This window comes from Scaptodrosophila lebanonensis, unplaced genomic scaffold (genome assembly GCF_003285725.1).
Source record: "Scaptodrosophila lebanonensis strain 11010-0011.00,11010-0021.00 unplaced genomic scaffold, SlebRS2 tig00001410-arrow-pilon, whole genome shotgun sequence".
Taxonomy (NCBI): domain Eukaryota; kingdom Metazoa; phylum Arthropoda; class Insecta; order Diptera; family Drosophilidae; genus Scaptodrosophila; species Scaptodrosophila lebanonensis.
Genome location: NW_022060738.1, coordinates 3,981,877 through 4,003,809, shown reverse-complemented (window position 1 = coordinate 4,003,809; position 21,933 = coordinate 3,981,877). Strand labels below are relative to the sequence as shown.

Sequence of the window (21,933 nt, the reverse complement as noted above, 5' to 3'; positions counted from 1 at the left end):
AACACCAAAGGCCAAACACAAACGACTAAGCAAGATTAGATGATGCTGGCAACGTTCGCTTGAGCTCTCTCTTTAACTGTCGTTAGAAGTTAGCAGTCGGTTGCTTTTTTCTTTAAGGCCGACCAAACGAAAATGTATTTCCTTTGCATCCTGAACCCAGCAATATTTATAAGGGCAAAGCGCATGTAATTTAGCTTAGAGTGTGTACTTTATTTAAGCGTTTATTAGCTGATAAACCGAAATAGATAAATCGTGGCTAGGGCCAGTGCTCTGCATGGGAAGCGCGCGCACAGTTGGCAAAAAGGGCTGGCCAACTGCATCTGCTCTCCACAGCTCTATAGTTCTATAGTTCTGTAGCTCCATTACCCGTCCCCTTGGTCTGCGGCAGGAACGGCTGCACTTTGTTGAAGTTTTTATTACCATGCAGCCCAAGATGGCAGTGCTCGAGGCAAAATTTATATATGTTTGCAGATAGATAATGGTAAATATTTTAGCATATACATGCGCTAACGTTCGCGCTAAGTTAAGAAAGTTGTTTGTTCACGCCCAACACGTACGAAGGAATATCTGAAGAATACACGTGGCATTCATACTTATATACGAGTATAAGCCTGTCGGAGTTCATTATCACCATTCTAAGTTATGCGGACTGCTGGAGAGCACTCTTCGTTGTACTTCAGCTCTTGACCACTTCCGGCTCCACAAATTCTGTAGATTATGTCATAATTGCTTCAGCGACCCATGCCATAAAATGCTGCTATCAGTTTTCACACACAAATTTTAAAAAAATTCCCGTCATTGCGCGTCAAAAAGAAAAAACAATTTTGTTTAATTTTCCAAGTTGGTTTGACCAATTAACACCCAGCCATGCCCATGTTTTGCCTTCAGTACACCTAATATCTCTTTTCTTGTTAGCCTCTGATATTACACAAGAAGGCAGCACCAAAAATTCATGAAAATTCATTCGACAACAACAAAACTGAAAGTGGAAAATTAATGAAGACGGCGAAACAAAAAACTGCGTGAGAAACCACAGCTACGAGTATATAGTGTAGTATAGAAAACAATGTGTGGCAGTAAACATTTTGCCAGGCGCTATTGTGTCTGTTTTTCATGCGGGTCTGGGCCTAGGACTGTGTGCATGTTGCCGTTTTATAAATTTCAAAGAAAAGGCGAATAAAGTGCGTCTGGGCCATGTTTGCGCATAAATTTCAAGTGTCATTTACCTGTTGGTTAGCAGCGGCCTTTTTTATTGCCTTCCGTTACGTCTTCGCACTTGGCATACACATTTTGGCATCTGTAATACCTTCAGTCATCAGAAATAGCCAATTTGGTGAGGTCTGCGTGTCTGAAATTTAAAATTAATTATTTCTACTTGTCTTTTGTGGTGGGCTCGGCAAAGCAGGAAATCGCATTACTTCGCTTTTTGTGTCAGCCTTTTGATGTGCCTTGTAAGCTGGCATATATTTTTGATGTTGATCTAACACCCATTAAATTGTACACCTTCTTTTTTATCTAATAATCTTTTAATGTGTTATATTTTTTTTATTTTTCAGCAAAAATGAAAATATTTTTGCCACTAGTCACGTGGATAGTGCTACTACTCTCGAGTACAGTAAGTATCTTATAAAACATTCTATATATTCTAAGCTATATTTAGTTCTAAAGTAGACAAATGACATCATAAATATTCTATAACAATTCAAGCATTAACAGTTAGCACATAATCTATAATTCATTTATGACTTGAACTTTAAGCCAATGCCTACAATAAACTTTCAAAAGATGAAACGAACAAAAACAATCAAAAAACCTGACAAATTTACGAGCTAGCACCTCTCTAATGAAACAAATGATTTCTACTAATACTAAAGCCAAATATATATAACATATAGACAATAGGCAAAGAGATGCTTGATGAGCACAATGAACAAAGCTTCGAAAAATTTTATACGCAGGCCGAAGGTTAGAACAAACAAATGGAACCAATGGAAACATTCTCGAAATAACGGCACTTTCTCGACATGCAAATGAGCAATTGGGAAGAAATTGCTACAAAATTATGGACAGCAAACAAATTTATTAAACCTAACAGCTTGTTGTGAACTAAGAAGGTAGAAAGGCAGGCATTGACTCAAGCAAAAAGTAAACAATTTGCCACACAAATTCTCATAAAAAACGAAGTGACTTGCTAGTCAGCGGTACATAAGGTTTATTTAATACAAATTTGAGCAAAAAAGACGAAAAACAAAATACTACAACATCGAAACATTATTGTCGGCTTCGCTATGTAATGATAGGGCAGCAGCAGGCAACGGATCGGCATCGGAGGGCCAAAATGACCAGCGATAGTACAACGGTCAACGACTGACCGGCCGGACTGACAAGTGAGCTCACCATACAAGTAGAAATGGCCAGAAATCGATGAAGAAAGGCAAACGTAATGAATAGAAATAGCCGCATTAGCTGTAAAAACGCGTTGATAGTCATCGATTTATGCAGTAGAGCTATAAATACAACAACTACGTAAACTACGAGTAACATCCTACCGGCAATGTGAGAGAATAGTGTGAATGAGTTCGACTCAAGCTTTGGGGCGAGAAAGAAATGGGAAAGATCGGAAATGCCCCAGCTTAGTTTCAGACTGTTGAAAAATTGGTCAAGCGAATGCTTTAAGCAAAAGCTACGCCATAAGGTTATTGACTTTTTACACAGACCAGCATGGGCTATGACTACGCAAGCTTTTGTGTTTTATTGTTTTTGTTTTTGCGAGCGCAGCACATTGTTTATTTTTTATAGTTTGGGAAAGCTTTCTTTTTACGTTTTGATATATGCGTACGCCGTACGGACTGGCAATTTTTACTTAATCTGATTTACTGGCTTTTGGCATATGAAAACAAAAGACTTAGGCAACGAACTTGGCAAAAACCTACTGATATACAAAACTCAAAGCTTGCTGCACTTAATACCCATTGACAGTTATAACGGATGCACTTGAGCGTTGAAGTGCGACGTTGTCGTTACCATCATACTCATCATCATTGTTGTTGTTGTTGTTGTTATTGTTGTAAGCCTGAAGAAAAATTGCATTGTGTGGCTTGCATTGTGGCCGTTCATGGTCATGGGAGTTTCGTTTGAAAGCAATGAAGCAGCTTTCAACTCCCGCACATATACAGGTACGAGTACACACACCACCTCTTACGCGCCTTTAATTATTACGTTGCTTCTGCTACTGATTCTGCTGCTGTTGCTGCTGCTGCTGCTGTTGAGTGCATGATGTGTCGCTCATTGTCAATTGATAAAAGTAGGAACAGCAAACGGCAAGCAACTGAATCTATTGTCTAGCAAGGCCGTTAGCGTTGCATGGCGTAAAGCAACTAGACAACACAAAAAACAAAGCAATTCAAAAAAGACCTCAAGCACCTCAGAACGCATATAAACGTATGTAGTTAGTAGGTGCCGTCTGCCAATTTGGCTGCTGATAAAAATCTTCCTAAAACAACAATCCAACTCTACTTGAACTTGACAGCTACTATTTCATGATCACGCCTCCAACTACAGCAATTATGGTGTTATTGGCTTCTTTGTGCTGCTCATTAGCCAGAATATAACACAGTCAAGTAGGTGTGTGAGATTCTAAGAGGCTTGCCTAAGTGCCGAGAATATTGACAGACATCAAGTTGTCATGTAAGCCTATATTTTCAGGCAATTCAAGCAAACACCAAAATTGGTGGGCTTTTCAAATGCTCCTTCCATATGCTACCGATTAAAGAAAGCAATTCATGCCACCTCAAAATCATATGTCCCCATGATTATTCGAGCATCAACATCAAAAGATATGAGAACTTAATAGCAGTCTACTTAATGCATAAAGTCTACCATTTATCAGATATAACAACTACCACGACAAAATTCATGAAATAACTTATATCAATTGACTCTGCCGACAAAACGACAAATAATCTATATAGAAAATACTACCAAAATGTAGCTGTTTAGTTTGGTTACCGCTTAGCAATTTTTTCAAAAATGATGCTTTTAGTAAATTGCGTTTCTCATAAAATACTACAGAATTTTAAAACAAAATAGCCCAACTAAAGTAAATGTTTAACCTCTTTATTTTGTAATATCCATTTGTTATCCATTGTTATGCATGTATTACTGACTTTCTGTAATACATTTTGGCAGTCTATATATAATTTTTTATATCTTTCAAGACTAAAGAATGCATTCCAATCTTGCCAAGAAGATTTCAATGTTATTTAGAAACCATAGAGAGCAACATAAATATTTTACCTATAAGTATACGACAATATTTTCAAGATGAGCATCAAAACTTTAGGAAGTAAAATAGATCGAGCTACAAACACACTCGACGATTTTGTACATGGAACTTGTTTAAATCATATCATGCAGTAGCGGAATCAAGCCTTCACTGGCAAACCAGTTTCAGAGCAAAAACTGAGGCTTCAGCTATCTAATGTTGGCAGCCGTGAGTCGGGCAGTCAGTCAGACAGTCGTTCAGTCCCTCAGTCTATCGGGCATACTTTTATACTTTTAGCATGTGTTTTAGAAAATATGGCAAGCTACAAACAAGTCTTGTTGTTTAAAAGTAAAATCAGCCAAGTGTAACAATTAAGCGACAGCAACCACACAGCAAAACAACACACCAACAAGAGATATGAATACTAACCTGTATGATCACGTCTATATGGACCGAACGTCGACTCGACGTGGTTTTAAAATAAAGTAAAGAAGCGTCGCGTCGTGTGCAGCGTAAAAAGTCATAAGGCCCCATTTGAATTAAAAATTAGAAACAAAATCTAATGGTCCAAAGAGCTACGCAACCAGTGTTATGCTATTAGAGAAATAGGTTAAATGTCGAACTTAATAATTCCCATTTATATTAGCCAAATACTAGCTCTGTGTTCTAATATTTATCTGCGGTAAATACTTTATAATTCCAGGTACATTCACAACACAAACAACAATTATCACCATTTAAAATAAATCCAAATCAACAGAGTCGATTTCGTGGTGAAGTGTTTTTTCTGAACCTCGAAGACGGCTATTTTGGCTGCCAAGTTAATGAGTCCACAGACTATCTACAACTATACGAACTATCGAAATTATGCGACGGCACCCAAGATTGTTTCCTTGGGTCCGATGAGTTGAGCAAAGAGCTCAAATGCACAAGTAAGTTGGGGGAATCCCACGAATGCAAAATGTCCAAGTATCTTTACAAATATTGTCCATTTCCCCTTACAGATGACTGTGATAAGGATGGCACACAGTGCACACATGGTGTTTGTTTGAATGGCGTATGCCATTGCAATGACGGTTATGGCGGCTGCAATTGCATCGAGGAGGGTAAGTAGAGAAGAGGCAAGGGCCTTTCTGCAGCATAACTGTAAACGCGTCTAATGCCAACTTCTCCACTCTTGACTCTCCCGTAGATGAGAATGAATGCAAAAACCGTCCATGCGATGTTTTTGCCCATTGCACAAACACACTAGGCAGCTTTACGTGTACCTGCTTTCCGGGCTATCGCGGTGATGGTCTGCATTGTGAAGGTAAGTGCTATATAGTATACTCGTTGTTCGGAGCATAATGACAGATGACGGTAAACAGTAAACATAATTGTTGTGGCCGTTTCGTACTTCCGTCAACGTCTTTTATGTTATTTGACGGAGACTGTAAGCGGCACGCCACGCCATTCTGGCCTTCCCTTCTCTGTCTGGCCTAATCGGCCAACAGCAGTAGCATTGCTATTTACTAGCCTCGCTTTTGTCTACGCTTCATAAATCGCGTTGGCAGCATTTTGTACTAACGGTACATTTCGCTGGCAACCGTCTGAAGTACTATCTTGAAGTTTCAAATGTAACAAAAGACGCGCCGGCTATCAAGTAAGCAATACAAAAAGCTTTTCTTAACTTTTTACTTTTTCTAAAGTGGAGTGCCAGACATGCCCTGTAGTTTTGGAGCGGGGCTCTGGGGGCCTTCTTTGCAATTTCGAGTAGTGTATTTATCTGTGAGGTAATAATAATGTCCGTTTAGCGATTACACTTAAGTGCCGTCGTCTTAAAAGTTAGTTATTGTTAGAGTTGGCGTCAGAGCAGAACAATTTTAAAGCACTCAGAAAAAAACCTTCTGCAAACATGATATTCATTTCGGGCTTTTTAAATCAAATCAAGTTAACAATTGCTTTAAATATAGTTATTAAAACAATAATTGTCTAAGCAGGAAGACTCGCAGAATACCTCTTGTCATAAGTAATTTTAGTGCTGAATTCCCCAAAAGCTACAGAGCAATTACGACATTAGAATCAGCTGATGTAATTATTAGACCTTTCTTAATGTTACGCAATAGAGCACAAAATAAGCAACCAAATGAACTCAAACTGTAAAGTAATAATAATGGCAGACCAACTGGTTAGGGAAAGATTGGGCCAACTAGCAATGCCAGAGCCAACTGAAAATGTTAGTACGGACGTTGAGTTGAATTGAGATGATGATGGCGATGGCTGTTGAAAATACCACAACATTTGTAGCAATGCTTTCGCGTCAAGTTACATACAAATTCACACACAGACAGAAAAGCGCAGAGAAGCGCTTCGGCTAGAGGAGGAATCAGTGTCATGAAATCTGACCCCAAACATGGACACGCCAAGAACTTTCAACACTCCAAAGAGTGTGCCTGCGATGCAATGCGATAACGAGCGCAAATTTCGCAAACACTGACATTACCCCACTAAGTATGAAGACGTTGCGCAGATTCTAGATTACATGTGACGACTTTTTGCGGGCGCAATCCCCAAGCCCCAGACCGAGACCCAGGTAACTGACAGAACGACAGGGAGAGGCGGAAGCGAAGGTGGAGGCGGCCGGGGAATGAGCAACCGTGCAAGCGATGGGCAAGCAGCATGCATGCATAAATTCTAAAGCAGCGACGTGTAACGCTAGCATTGTATTTCATTCATATTATCTAATTTTTTTCTATATTCTACATTATGCATTTCATTTCACGGCCTGGCATAATGGGGACTCGAAGAACTCGAACAACACACGTCAAGCATAGAATCTTAAATTATTCGTAATCATTGGAATTAACTTATGAAATGCGCTGGGAAAGTTTTCGTAACATTGTTACACTCTATTAGTGGCACATTTTGCGAATCACGTATTGCGTTTCCCAGGATAGGGTACTACTTAATTATATGCCCAGCGATGTCAGTCAGAAGCTACCCACTAAACGAAGAAGACAAGAACCTAGTAGATCACTTAAACATAAACAGATTAAATACACTGAAGCATTGGCGGAAATAAAGTTAATACTTGAACTGCTTTTGGCCTGCATTTCTTTTTCTTATGTGCCAAGATAAATAACCAACTGCACGTACGATCAAAATTTAACACATGCCTGTAGTACTTAAATGTAATTCTTTATACATAGATTTATAATTAATGATATTCAACCAAAAAAAAATGTGATCCGGAATCAAGAGATTTCTATTTAACGATGTTGCCTCGCACCAAGTTCACCCAATAAACTTTTCAAGAAATAATGGCTTGGCCAACACCTTGGCTTAGAGACACATTTTGCGTAGCTGCCGTTGTTGGCCAGCCTGCAGATGTATTTACCTGTCTGCCAACTAAAGGTACTCTGGCAACACCTGTTTTAGACTCCATGGCGCATTATTTCATGTTTATAACTCAAATGCGTTCGCCGGTCTGCCGCTTCTATGTGTGTGTGTATGTGTGTGTGTGTGCACCAAAATGGTTTTCGCTGTGCGCCAAGCACCTCCAAGGCTTTGCTAAACGCAGCGCAACAGTCCAGTTATGCAATGACTATTGAAAAATAATACAAGCACGATCCATACTTAGTGGCTTGCCTATCAATTCTAATACATTTGTCTTACATCGCCAAACAACTAAAAAAAAAAATAAAAATAGAGTGAGCGAGCGAGAGCGTACCTGAAAACACTGTACTCGACTTCACTTGGCTTGAGTGCTAAAGTTATTTCCTTGCCGCCGTACGCAAAAGCACAACTACAACAACCCATCCGATCTCGGGCTACGCTCACTCATTCGCCTTCTCTTGCTGTTGCTGCTCCCTTGCGTTTCGTTAACTGGGGCAGATCATTAAAACGGATAAAATAGATTGTGCCCACGTAGCGACGGCGATGGTGACTACGCCACACACACACATATATATATATATATATACTCGTATGTATAGGTAAATATATACATGTATATAAATGTCTGTGGCGGCGGTAGCTGTCCTCAAAAAACGCAAACGGCACTGCGTCCCGACCATGGTGGAGATCAACATACGCTGATAAGCAGCACTGCAGAACATACTCGTACGCCTCGATTTATTTCAGCTACTTTGCACTTTTTGCATATCAAAATGGCAGCAATTAATTCACGTGTCGAAGTTGAAGTGGCGGGCGTTGATAAGGCAGGGAAATAGCTTTTGCCGCTGGCTTTGACACGCCTAATTATGCTCGCGTTGCCACATTCACGCACACAATTCTTAATAAGCTTAAATAGCTTCAAAGCTGCCGCACATAGCACAGATTTTTATTATCAGTATCTTTTCCATTGTCTACAATAAGTATTTCGTCTCGCAATAAATAAACATACTTGTAAAGTAAGAAAACAAACACAAATACCCGGACCATATTTATTCCCAGATTCTAGAACCTTTCTTTATCAACTATCCCTGAAATAAAATGTAAATAAAAAGCTAAATTAATTAAAGTGTTCAATTAAAAAGTAATCAGAGTAGATCCATTCAAACCTATAAATAAGAAATATACTTAGCTTCTGAAACAGTTGATTGGATTTAAGTATTTGGGATTTAAAGAAAAAGTACTCTGATTGCTTAGAAAGTTTACTTTTAACTTATAAACTAATTAATCTTTTTGTGGTCGTTTTCTTAATTTACAATTTTTCAAGGCAAATCATGTTGGTCAGTATGTTGTATTTACTTTATATCAGCTACACCATTATTCTTCATAATGCAATCACAATTGCCAGATTGCCTTTTAGGTCTTATTTTTACTGAACTAATAAGACGGAGTTCTAATTTGCTTGCTCCATAGAAATAAAATCATATATTTGGCTAATAGTACAACTCGCCAAAACCTTTTTTGGAATACAAAAATAAACAGAAAAACTTGTTTACAACAAATTATCAACTACTTTTGCTTTTCTACTTCATTTTTCACAAGTTCAAGTTCATAAAAAAAAGCGCGCCCAGTTGGTTATCTTTTTCATTTTGTGTTTTTCGTTTTTTGGATTTTCCTTTATAAATTATTTTTAATGGCAGTCGAGCATGAAAGTCATGTCCGCTCGTAAATTGTATCTCTACATATGTGCCGATCTGTAAAATAGTGCAAAATCGTAGCACGAATGTCATATATAACACTACAAAACACATTATACTATTGTTGTATTAGCTGTCGTATGAACTAGTGGAAGCTTTGTGGCGACTACAAACAAATGCTAATTAACACGACAATTACACAATTTATGAGATAGTCGCCAGTCGGACCAGACCATGGCGATTCAATTGTAGCTAAACATAAATTCTGTTTAACTTGTTGCAATAGTCTGAGTGCTAATTATATGTAATTGGTGCAATGTTTTTGCAGCAATAGCAAGGTAACGAAATTAATGGCGGAAAAAAAGTACAGATGCATCAAACATTGAAAATGAAGGAAATCCCAGTCTTTCTATGTTCATAGCACGCCCCTTTAAGGTTGCCTGCTAACTAGACACAACTAGACAGCAAATGCCGGAAGTCTTGGTACCCTCTGCCAACGAGCAGCAGAAAATTATGTCAGCGCCTATTTCAATGTCCAACTTAATCACGTCGAGTCACGCATATAGTATTTGATGCTTTAAAAGTGCCAACGGTCTGCTATTCGACATGATCCAACTTTGGGAAACCAGTTTCGCCAACGCTCATGCCGCACTAGTAACTGATAACAAAATAGTTTTCTTCCTTTCAACCTACACAACCCTAATTGGGGCGTTGGCGCATTTGAATATTTAACATCGGCTTCTCATACACAGTTAGAACAACAATATTTAATATGCACTGGTCCTCAAGTAACAGCCCATAAAAAAAAATATGAAAACTGGTAGCCTTCATGACGCATGATGGACAGAGAAGTCAGCGCAATGGCCGTGCTAAGTTCATTAGAGAGCATTTGGTCAATGGCCTGAGCCACAAGTCTTGTAGCTGTTGGATGCCGACTGCCTTGCAACTGCATTGCATGAAGTAATTAAACTGACATTGAAACTTAGGAGAACATAGAATGCTTCCTGCTTCTTGCAAAACTCCTTGCCACAGTCATTGCTGCCACTGCCAGGCAGCACGAACTACCAACTGGCAGCTCACAGCAGTCGTCGCCGACGAAGACGATGACATTGAGTAATCAGACTTTGCAATTGCAACAAACGGAGGTATCGGCAGTGGCAGTGGCAGCGGCAGGGCTGAATACATGGAATGCTGTCATATCAGTTGGTTGTTAAAAGAAAATACCAGTTTGTGCCACATGCGCGCGGATTTACTTACAAACACACGTGCGTGTCTATATGTACATACATACATACATACGTGTACAACTAGAGTGATGATCCTCTTAATTTAAAAGCTAAGAGCTAGTAATTATAACCGAGAAAACTTCCAACCTGCTCATAATTATAAGGCATAACAAATACGTACACACATACGAGTACATGTCCTTGCCTTTGCTTTTACCAACTTTTGTATTTATGTCACATTAGGTATAAATGTGCAACTGATTAATGGGTCTAGATTAGGGCTGGCTAACAAAACAAGTTCCCTGAATGTCTACGGACTTCTGTAAAAATGTTAGCCAGGCTTCATTGACTGCCAAGACTCTTGTACTTAAGTATACTCTTACAATTGAATTTTGAGTGCACTCCAAGCCTTCCATATACGAATGTATTCAATTATATTAGTTGCAACGATATATAGGCAACTGATTAGTTTCAGTGAGTCGCAAAGACATATCACGTATTGAAGTAGCAAAACTGTCCTTGATTTGACATTAGACGCTATTACAATGAAATTATATGAAAATATGAAAATAAACGAAAAACTTTAAATAATGAATGATGATAACTTTAAATAATGATGGTGGGATTCGAAAGTGCATTCTAGTTATAAAATACTATATTTATGCTAGCACAGAAATCACTGCAATACAGAAAAAATCCTCTCTTGATTAAATTTATATTGATAACAACACATAAACAAATATCTCAATTACGGTGGGAGACAGATGTTTACTTGTAAATCATCATTATGCAAAATACGTATTCGAAATGCTGTTAACTTTAAAATTATGAGTACATTGTAGTAGGATGAGAACGCATGCAGCTCTGGCAACCCTATCAGCTGTTTCCCTGATCCGCTCTCGAATCTCTTCCTTTCATAAGAATAAAGAAGTAGCTTTTTTGTTGTGCCTTTATGTTTTATCTACCGTTACATTTTCCTTCCACAATACTGTTTTGCTTATTTGATAATTTGAAAATAAAAAGAAACAATTAAATGCACACATACTTGTATATAATGCTGGAAAAGATGCAAGAGTGCAAACCATTGAAAAATTGTGAAACTTCTTGAATATGAGTCACTTGTTTCGCTGGCATTCGCAGTGCTCGCATTTTAGAATTAATCATAACGAATATGTATTTATAGTTTGTGAATTATGTTTTTTATCCATATTGCAGACATTGACGAATGTCAGGACCCAGCGATAGCTGCGCGCTGCGTCGAGAACGCTGAGTGTTGTAATCTGCCTGCGCATTTCTTGTGTAAATGCAAGGACGGCTACGAGGGCGATGGCGAAGTGCTTTGCGCAGACGTTGATGAGTGCCGCAATCCACAGGCTTGCGGCGTGAATGCGCAATGCATTAATACGGTCGGAAATTACACATGCGCCTGCCCGGAGGGCTTTGTAGGTAATGCCTACGATGGCTGCCAGGACATTGACGAGTGCGCATATTCTAATGTCTGCGGACCCGGTGCCATATGTACGAATCTCGAGGGCAGTTATCGCTGCGACTGCCCGCCGGGATACGAAGGTGATGGACGCACCGAACAGGGTTGCGTGGACCATGATGAATGCGGACGCACGCCTTGCGGCCGAAACGCCAATTGCCTTAACACCGATGGTAGCTTCAAGTGTTTGTGCCCAGATGGCTATAGCGGTGATCCCATGCACGGTTGCGAAGGTATGTACAATATTATAAGAAATAAGATAATTCGTTTCAGTATTGACATTTGACATCTACCATATTTTGCTTGTTCTTTGCACGTATTTTTGAAATGAAAAACAAACCACACAAAAACACGCACTCACACATATTTGCAACAACATTCATCCGCACCGCAAATCTGCCATTAATTCGATTAATGCATACTCAACCGCCTAATTGCTGCCATTGACATCGACAACAACCACAAACTCAACTCACGGCTGGTCTGCAGATGTCGATGAATGCGCTACTAACAATCCATGCGGTTTGGGTGCTGAATGCGTGAACATGGGCGGTAGCTTTCAATGTCGTTGTCCAATTGGTTTTGTTCTTGAGCATGATCCACAAGCGCCGCTGCCTCAACCAACACTATCACTCGGGTATGACGACGGTGGTCACACATTTGAAACGCCAACGTTGACATCGGGCGCCGGGCTAGCCTGTCTGGACATTGATGAATGCAATATGCCCGACGGAGCTGCTAGCTGCGGCATTAATGCCAAGTGCATTAATTTTCCGGGGTCGTATCGCTGTCTGTGTCCCAATGGCTTTCAGGGACAGGGCTATTTGCACTGCGAGAGTTAGTATTATTGTTAACTATACTTTTAAGGCTTATGTCAAAGCATGCAAGTGTTGCGCTCAATTTCTCGATAAAAAATCGTATTCAAAATTTTTATGCAGCTTGCAAGCTTTACAAGCTTTTCGCTTCCTTTCTGCTTTTCCCCTCTTTTAGTGGAACATATCTATTTTGCTGGCCAAATAAGTAAATGCTTTCATTTTTTGCAATTTTTTTTGAATAATATTAAATGCAATGTGGAGAGTACCATAATATGTCTAAAAGTATATACCTCTTGACATACGCATATAGTATACAGTAGTAGACTACATATTGTATTCACAAATTTATTTCTTAATCTTATTTCTCTTTTTCCGATTCGTATAATATTTATGATCCCATACACTTCCGGCTAGTACTCAAGTTACCTAAAAAGCAATTTTGTTTAGACTTTTTGTTGGCCAGCAAATCGTGCCTTTGCTCTGGTATACGGCACATTTCCACAACTATTTAAAGTACTTTACAAGCTTGCAAACCTTAAAACTTGGCTTAAGCGCTTGAACCAATTTAAGCTTTTTGCCAATAGCTTTGTCGTACCGTTCCCATACATACAAACCCTCCCTCTATGTTCCTTACCAATCCGCTGCCCCACCCAAATTTCACGCTTTTCTATGTCACTTTCCACACCTATATACTGTTTGTTACGTAATTACTAATTAAATTGATTTAACTATATTTAATCCAAACAAAATTTGCATCCAACAACAACAACTACACCCTTAAACATGCACCCGTTTGCTTCCACAATTTACGCCCTGCCTACTACGTAAATTCCTCTGCACCGCGACGCAATCGAAACGGCAAAAACAGATATCAACGAGTGCCAGGATAATCCTTGCGGGGAGAATGCCGTTTGTACGGACACAATTGGTAGTTTCGTTTGCACATGCAAACCTGACTACACCGGTGATCCATTCCGCGGTTGTGTAGACATCGACGAGTGTGCTGCCTTGGAGAAACCTTGCGGCCAATATGCCATATGCGAAAATGCTGCACCCGGATACAATTGCAAATGCCCACAGGGCTATGACGGCAAACCAGATCCCAAGGTAGCCTGCGAACAGGTGGATGTCAACATTCTGTGTCGCACCAACTTCGATTGTACCAATAACGCCGAATGCATAGAAAGTCAATGCTTCTGCCTGGATGGATTCGAGCCCATTGGATCAAGCTGTGTCGACATCGATGAGTGTCGCACTCATGCCGATGCCTGCGGCCCTCATGCTCAGTGCATAAATACGCCGGGCTCCTATCGCTGCGACTGCGAGGCCGGCTACGTGGGCACTCCTCCGCGCATTGCCTGCAAAGAACCTTGCGAGGATGTACGCTGTGGTGATCATGCGTACTGTAAGCCGGATAACAACGAGGCATATTGTGTTTGCGATGATGGCTGGACGTACAATCCCAGCGATGTGGCCGCCGGATGCATGGACATTGATGAATGTGATACAGTGCACGGATCTTTTGGCAGCTGTGGCGTAAATGCTACCTGCACCAATACGCCGGGCAGCTTTAAATGCGCGTGCCCCCCGGGCTTTTCTGGCGACCCATTTAGCAAGTGTATCGATGTAGACGAGTGCCATGTGAGCAATAAGTGTGGCATCGGTGCCGAATGTGTCAACATGAATGGAGGCTATACATGTCGGTGTCCTGAAAACACAATACCCGATCCAGATCCCAGCTTGCGTTGTGTGCCCATTGTCAGTTGCAACACTAGCGAACAGTGCCCTGGAAATGCTATATGTGACAATACTAAGCGCTGTCTATGCCCGGAACCAAATATAGGAAACGATTGTCGACATCCCTGCGAAGCCAAAGATTGTGGAGCGCATGCACAATGCATGCTGGCCAATGGAGAGGCACAGTGCTTGTGTGCTCAGGGCTATACAGGTAACCCGATGCTTCCAGGTGGCTGCAATGACATCGATGAGTGCAAGGCCAACCCTTGTGCAACTAATGCCATATGCACCAATACTGCAGGAGGATATTTGTGTCAATGTCCAAGTGGTGCAACTGGCGATGCCTATCGTGACGGCTGTGCCACATCAAAGACTATCGGCTGCTCTGACGCCAATCCTTGCGCTTTAGGAGAGATTTGTGTTCAGGATTCATTCAATGGCAACAGTGTTTGTATCTGCCGTCAAGGATATGAGCGAAATGAGCAAAATGGGCTGTGTCAGGATATTGATGAGTGTTCGGCACAGCGTACCAAACCTGCCTGTGGACTTAATGCACTATGCAAGAATTTGCCTGGCAGTTATGAGTGCCGCTGCGCTCAGGGCTATAACGGAAATCCCTTCGTGATGTGCGAGATTTGTAACACACCCGAGTGTCAATGTCAGTCACCCTACAAGCTAGTAGGCAATACCTGCGTACTGGCGGGTTGCTCCAACGGTGAGAAATGCCCCATTGGTGCCGAATGCATATCCATTGCAGGTGGCGTTAGCTACTGTGCTTGTCCCAAGGGCTACAAGACGCAGCCCGATGGAAGTTGCGTAGACGTGGACGAATGCGTAGAGCGAGGTGCACAAATTTGCGCTTATGGCGCCCAATGCATTAACAACCTGGGTGGTTTTGAGTGCGTCTGCCCTGAAGGTTACAATGGTGATGCGTATCATGGACTATGTGCTCCGGCTCAACGAAAATGCGCCGCAGATAAGGAATGCGCCACAAATGAGAAATGTATACAGCCTGGAGAATGTGTATGTCCGCCACCATTTTTCTTGGATCCGTACGACAACAACAAATGCAAAAGTCCCTGCGAACGTTTCCCATGCGGAATTAATGCCAAATGTACACCTTCTGATCCACCACAGTGCATGTGTGAGGCAGGATTTAAAGGCGATCCTTTAATGGGCTGCACAGATGAGGATGAGTGTGCCCACTTGCCCTGTGCTTATGGTGCATATTGTGTTAATAAGAAGGGCGGTTATCAGTGTGTTTGCCCGAAAGGTTTTACGGGTGATGCCTACAAAAGCGGTTGCATTTTGGAATCTGGAGAACCGAAAAGCAAGTGTATTACCAATGAAGATTGTGCCAGCAATTTGGCTTGCATAGAAGGCACATGTCTCAGTCCTTGTTCCAGTCTCCTGTGCGGCTCAAATGCTTATTGCGAAACTGAACAGCATGCAGGCTGGTGTCGCTGTCGTATTGGCTTTGTAAAAGATCCACAAGGAGAATGCGTTTCGCAGTGCAAGGACATTATTTGCGGTGAAGGAGCTCTCTGCATCCCCACAAGCGATGGACCTACTTGCAAGTGCCCGCAGGGCTACTTGGGCAACCCTTTCCCGGGCGGCAATTGCACCACAGATCAATGCAGTGCTTCAAGGTCATGCAATGAACGGCAGATCTGTATCAATGGACGTTGCAAGGAACGTTGTGATGGCATCGTTTGCGGCATTGGCGCTACTTGCGATAAGGGCAGTGGCAAATGCGTTTGCGAACCAAACTTTGTGGGTAATCCCGATCTGTTGTGCATGCCACCCATCGAGTATGCAAAATGCTCTCCCGCTTGTGGCGAAAACGCACATTGTGAGTATGGTTTTGGACAGAGCCATTGCGCATGCAACCTAGGTACCTCAGGTAATCCGTACGAAGGCTGCGGAGCGCAGAGCAAAAATGTGTGCGCACCCAACAGCTGCGGATCCAACGCTGAATGCCGATCGGAAGGAAATCGCATTACTTGCATTTGTCCGCAAGGTTTCAGCGGCAACCCGTATGTGGGCTGTCACGATGTGGATGAGTGCGCCAGTAAGCCATGTGGACTTAACGCAGCATGTCTTAACACGGATGGAGGATTTGAATGTCTATGTTTATCCGGCTACGCAGGCAACCCTTATAGCAGTTGCCAGCCCATCGATAGAAGCTTCTGTGAAGATCCCAACAAATGCCAATGTAATGAGCGTGTTGAATGCCCAGATGGGTACAGCTGTGATGAGGGAAAATGCAGAAATCTTTGCTCCAAGACTGCCTGTGGACCAAGAGCAATTTGCGATGCTGGAAAATGTCTATGCCCCCTCGGCTACCAAGGTGATCCACATGATCTTAACCAGGGCTGTACCATTCGTGGACAATGCGAAAATGATGCCAGCTGCAAGCACTCGGAAATTTGCTTTCAGCTCGGAAAAGGCCTTCGAAAATGCGTCGATGCATGCTCCAAAATACAGTGCGGTCCCAATGCACTTTGTGTTGCCAACGATCACAGATCGTCATGCATTTGCGCTGATGGATACTTTGGCAATCCGAGTAATCTTCAAGTGGGCTGCCAACCGGAGCGAAAAGTTCCAGAAATACATGACACATGTAAATCAGATTCGGAATGTGAAAAAGGTTTTGTTTGCCAAGCCATTGGTGCAGAAGGAACACGTCAGTGCATCAATCTATGCTCCAATGTCGTTTGCGGTACAAACGAGCTGTGTAAAATTGATCAGGATGGACATGCCATTTGTAATTGTGCTGAGAGCTTTGTATGGAATCCTGTATCTTCTGCTTGCGAAAAACCATCATTGCCTGACTGTACCAACGATGAAAACTGTCCCAGCAACTTTGCGTGTCGGCCCGACGTTGTCGGCGTACTTAAATGCATCTCCATATGCGACGAATTCACCTGCCCTGCAAACTCAATTTGTGTTGCACGCAATCATCAGGGACGCTGCGATTGCCTTAACGGTTTCGTTGGTAATCCTAACGATCGAAATGGATGCCAACCAGTACAAAAGCATCAATGTAGTTCTAACGCCGAGTGTCCAGAGTCCGAAGCCTGCATCAAAGATGAATCTACAAAATCCCTATCCTGTCGTCCAGCCTGTGAGAGTGTCAAGTGCGGTCCACGAGCTGTTTGCATCACCAACAATCATCAAGCACAATGTCAATGCCCTCCTGGTCCTTTTGCTGGCGATCCTTACGATCCATTCAATGGCTGCCAGAGTGTACCTTGTGTTTACAATCACGACTGTGAGCCTAGCCAAATGTGCAATCGAATGACGCACACTTGCTATGACGTATGTGACGAGGAATCCTGCGGTGAAAATGCTATTTGTTTGGCTGAAGGGCATCGTGCCGTTTGCCAATGTCCACCTGGATATAAAGGCAATCCCATTCCCGAGGTGGAATGCACCAAGGTTGGAGGCTGCGCCGCTGGCACTTGTCATCATACAGCCATTTGCGAGGTCACACCAGCCGGACCCATATGCAAGTGTCCGGAACATTTTGTAGGAGAGCCTACGACAACGGGCTGCCGTCCAGATGGCCAATGTCCCAATGGTGACGCAGATTGTCCAGCTAATACTATTTGCGCAGGTGGACGTTGTCTTAATCCTTGCGACAATGCTTGCGGTGAGAATGCCGATTGCAAGGTAGTTAATCGAAAGCCCGTATGCAGCTGTCCACTGCGCTTCCAACCGATTTCAGAGTCAGCTAAAGAGGGCTGCACTCGCACACCATCCAAATGTCTTACTGATATAGATTGCGGCGGTGAAGTCTGTTTAAATGGACAGTGTCGCGTGGCTTGTCGAAATTCTCAGGATTGTTCCGGTGGCGAAAAGTGCATTGGTAATGTCTGCGTCGTCGCCTGCCTCGATCACAGTCAATGCGCTACCGGACTGGCATGTCTGGACAGTCACTGCTCGATTGGTTGTCGTAGCAACAAAGACTGCAAGGGCGACGAGTCCTGCATCAACAACAAATGCCTTAATCCCTGTCAGGCCGGCAACATTTGCGGCCCAAATGCTCTATGCAAGATTGAGCAGCATCGAAGTCAGTGCAGTTGCCCCGAAGGATTTGAAGGTAACCCAACACCCGATCAAGGTTGCGTCCGTGTGCCTGCACCTTGTTTGGCCACTAATCAATGCCCCAACGGTCACATGTGCATTGCTAATCAATGCAATCTTCCATGCACCAAGACATCGGTGTGTGCAATTGGAGAGCGCTGCTACCAGAATGTATGTCGTAAAGTTTGCTACACCAGCAACAATTGCCTGGCTGGCGAAATTTGCAATGGTGATAGAACATGCCAGCCAGGGTGCGACTCAGACGCCGACTGCCCACCAACGGAGCTTTGCTTAACGGGGAAATGTAAATGTGCCACTGGTTTTATTGGAACACCATTTGGTTGTTCCGACATTGATGAATGCACGGAGAAACCCTGCCATGCAAGTGCACGATGTGAAAATATACCTGGCTCCTATAGATGCATTTGTCCCGAGGGAACTGTCGGTGATGGTTACACAAACCAGGGCTGTACAAAACCGAAGGAATGCTATAAGAGCGACGATTGTGCCAATAACCTAGTCTGCTTCCAAGACAAATGCACAGATCCGTGTCTGAAGACAGTTTGCGGCCCAAATGCCCTTTGCCAATCGGAAGCACACCAATCGGTGTGCAACTGTCCAGCAGGCTTTTTAGGTGATCCTAATGATACAGGCGTCGGTTGCTTCAAGGTAGAATGCATAGATCATGTGGACTGTTCCAGTGATCACGCCTGCGACACAGAAACGAATCGTTGCATCCAGCCCTGTGATCTCGTGAACTGCGGCAAGGGAAATTGCAATGCAATGGATCACAAGGCCGTATGCACCTGCTACGAAGGATACCAGCTTCTCAATGGCGCATGCGAGGATGTAAACGAATGCATGTCTCAGCCCTGCCACAGTACAGCTTTTTGCAACAATTTACCTGGCAGCTTCAACTGTCAGTGTCCCGAGGGATTAATTGGAGATCCCGTACAGTCAGGTTGCCGCGATCCCAATGAATGTCTAACTGACTCTGATTGCCCTTCAACTGCCAGTTGTCAAAACTCACGCTGTCGCAATCCCTGTGAGGAACCTAACGCGTGCGGCCGCAACTCGAACTGTGTGGCTCAGTCCCATACCGCTGTCTGCACATGCCCACCTAACTCCCGTGGTGATCCTTCCGTTGAATGCACGCACATTGAATGCGTGGACAATGATGATTGTTCCAGCGACAAGGCCTGCCTCGATGCCAAATGTATAGATCCCTGCTCGCTACCAAATGCTTGCGGCGCTCAGGCACGTTGCTCAGTTCAAAATCATATCGGATTATGTACTTGCGAATCGGGAACTACTGGAGATGCTAAGCAAGGCTGCGTTCAATTGCAGTACTGTCAAAAGGATGGGCAATGTGCACAAGGAAGCATTTGCACCAATGGAATTTGTAGTCCACTCTGTAGTAGCAATCGAGATTGCATCTCCGATCAGCTGTGCATACAGGGAGTGTGCCAACTTACATGCAAAACCAACAGTACTTGCCCTGAATTCCAGTTCTGTTTAAATAACATTTGCACAAAGGAGTTGCTGTGTAGAACAGACAGCGATTGTGAAATGGATGAAACCTGCATACAAGATGCCTACGGACGTGCGCGTTGTGAAAACGTGTGCCTGGGACGCGCAGCTTGCGGGCGAAATGCAGAGTGCGTTGCACGATCTCATTCTCCGGATTGCTCCTGCAAAGAAGGATTCTTTGGCGACGCACGGTCCGGATGCCGTAAAATAGAATGTAGCACCGATGATGATTGCTCCAATGATAAGACGTGTGATAATAATATGTGCAAGATAGCCTGTCTTATTGGACAGCCGTGTGGAGAAAATGCACTTTGCACCACCGAGCACCATAAACAGGTGTGTCACTGCCAGCCTGGATTTACAGGTGACCCACGTATTCGCTGCGACGTAATCGATTTTTGCAAGGACGCACCGTGTGGTCCTGGAGCTCGTTGTCGCAATTCCCGGGGCTCGTTTAAATGTAATTGTCCACCCGGTCTTGTCGGTGATCCCTACAATGAGGGCTGTCGAACTTCAGTAGAATGTGAAACTCACGATGACTGTCCCCCGCATGCTGAGTGCACAAAAACAAATGGTACACCTAAATGTCATGATGTTTGTGCACAGGTTAAATGTGGCTTAAATGCGGAATGTGTTCCTAAGGGCCACGTTGCGCACTGTGCATGTCGCAATGGCTACGAAGGCAACCCCGCTGATCGGGCTGTCGGCTGCAAGCCATTGCCAGTGCCTTGTCAGGTGACAAGTGACTGCCCGACTAATACCTACTGCTCGGATAGTGTGTGTAAACGTAAGTACTAACAGTCGATCCACAAGCAGGCCTATCGGCACTTCTGAAAAACGTATACTTACTACCAGACTAATACCACTACTACCACCAACAACAATAGAAGAGAAACAGAAACAAAACATGTAACTGGCTAACTGTGTAGGAACTTACAACAAAACACACTCATACAGGAGCCGAAAGCTCAAGACTAACGCTAACTTTGAACTGGTTTTAACAAAGTGGTACCTGTAGAAAATCCTTTCTGAACTAAATTTAATGAAGGAACCGTAAATGCCACATCTAATAATTTGCAACCCAAATCACGCTATGTTAAAAGAGACTGATTTTTTAACATATTAAACAACTGATAAATTACAGAATACGCCTCTTTCGTTAGTGGCGGCATAAAACTATACAATAACATTTTTAGGACCTCCACCAAAAGGGTAATCGGGAATAATAGTTCAGTTTGGTAATATCTATATAACACACAGAAGAAGTCGTAACAGACCCAACAAATTATATATATTCTTGATCAGTATGGTGAGATGAGAGGAAATAGCTTTGTTCGTTTGTCCATCTCCCTGAGCTCACGGATTTCAGAAAGTATAAAAACTAGACACAACAACGTTGCTTCCAGGTTCTTCTATATCCAAAAAATACAAATTGATTTATTTTTTGTCGCTGCGCCAGCTTCTTTCCTGCTTGGAATAAGTATTTTAAGTTCTTCAGGTCGTCATGCAGATGATCAGAGGGCCTGACATCGACTTATCTCATCATACCGACCAAGTATTACTTTGTACTACCAAATTATTATTCCACTCACCCTTTGGGTACAGGATAATTAAATGAATTTGTATAGTTACGTGAAAGAATGAATAGGCGTTCATTATTCGTTATTTCATAAACGGGATATTGAGGGGTCTGCAAATGTTTATTCTTAATCTATCG

At 42.7% G+C, this 21,933-nt stretch overlaps 1 protein-coding gene across 3 annotated transcripts in view; it reads left to right on the top strand.

Moving 5' to 3' along the window:
- Positions 1 to 1,561: 1,561 nt before the first annotated feature.
- LOC115630493 overlaps positions 1,562 to 21,933 on the top strand; it is a 96,851-nt gene continuing 76,479 nt past the window's right edge. For all 3 annotated transcript variants that reach the window (XM_030527079.1, XM_030527080.1, XM_030527081.1), the window contains exons 1-7: positions 1,562 to 1,615; positions 4,968 to 5,196; positions 5,269 to 5,370; positions 5,457 to 5,573; positions 11,775 to 12,278; positions 12,535 to 12,882; positions 13,729 to 21,003. In XM_030527079.1, the coding sequence (XP_030382939.1) occupies positions 1,562 to 1,615; positions 4,968 to 5,196; positions 5,269 to 5,370; positions 5,457 to 5,573; positions 11,775 to 12,278; positions 12,535 to 12,882; positions 13,729 to 21,003 (8,629 nt within the window). The remainder of the gene's footprint in view (positions 1,616 to 4,967; positions 5,197 to 5,268; positions 5,371 to 5,456; positions 5,574 to 11,774; positions 12,279 to 12,534; positions 12,883 to 13,728; positions 21,004 to 21,933) is intronic.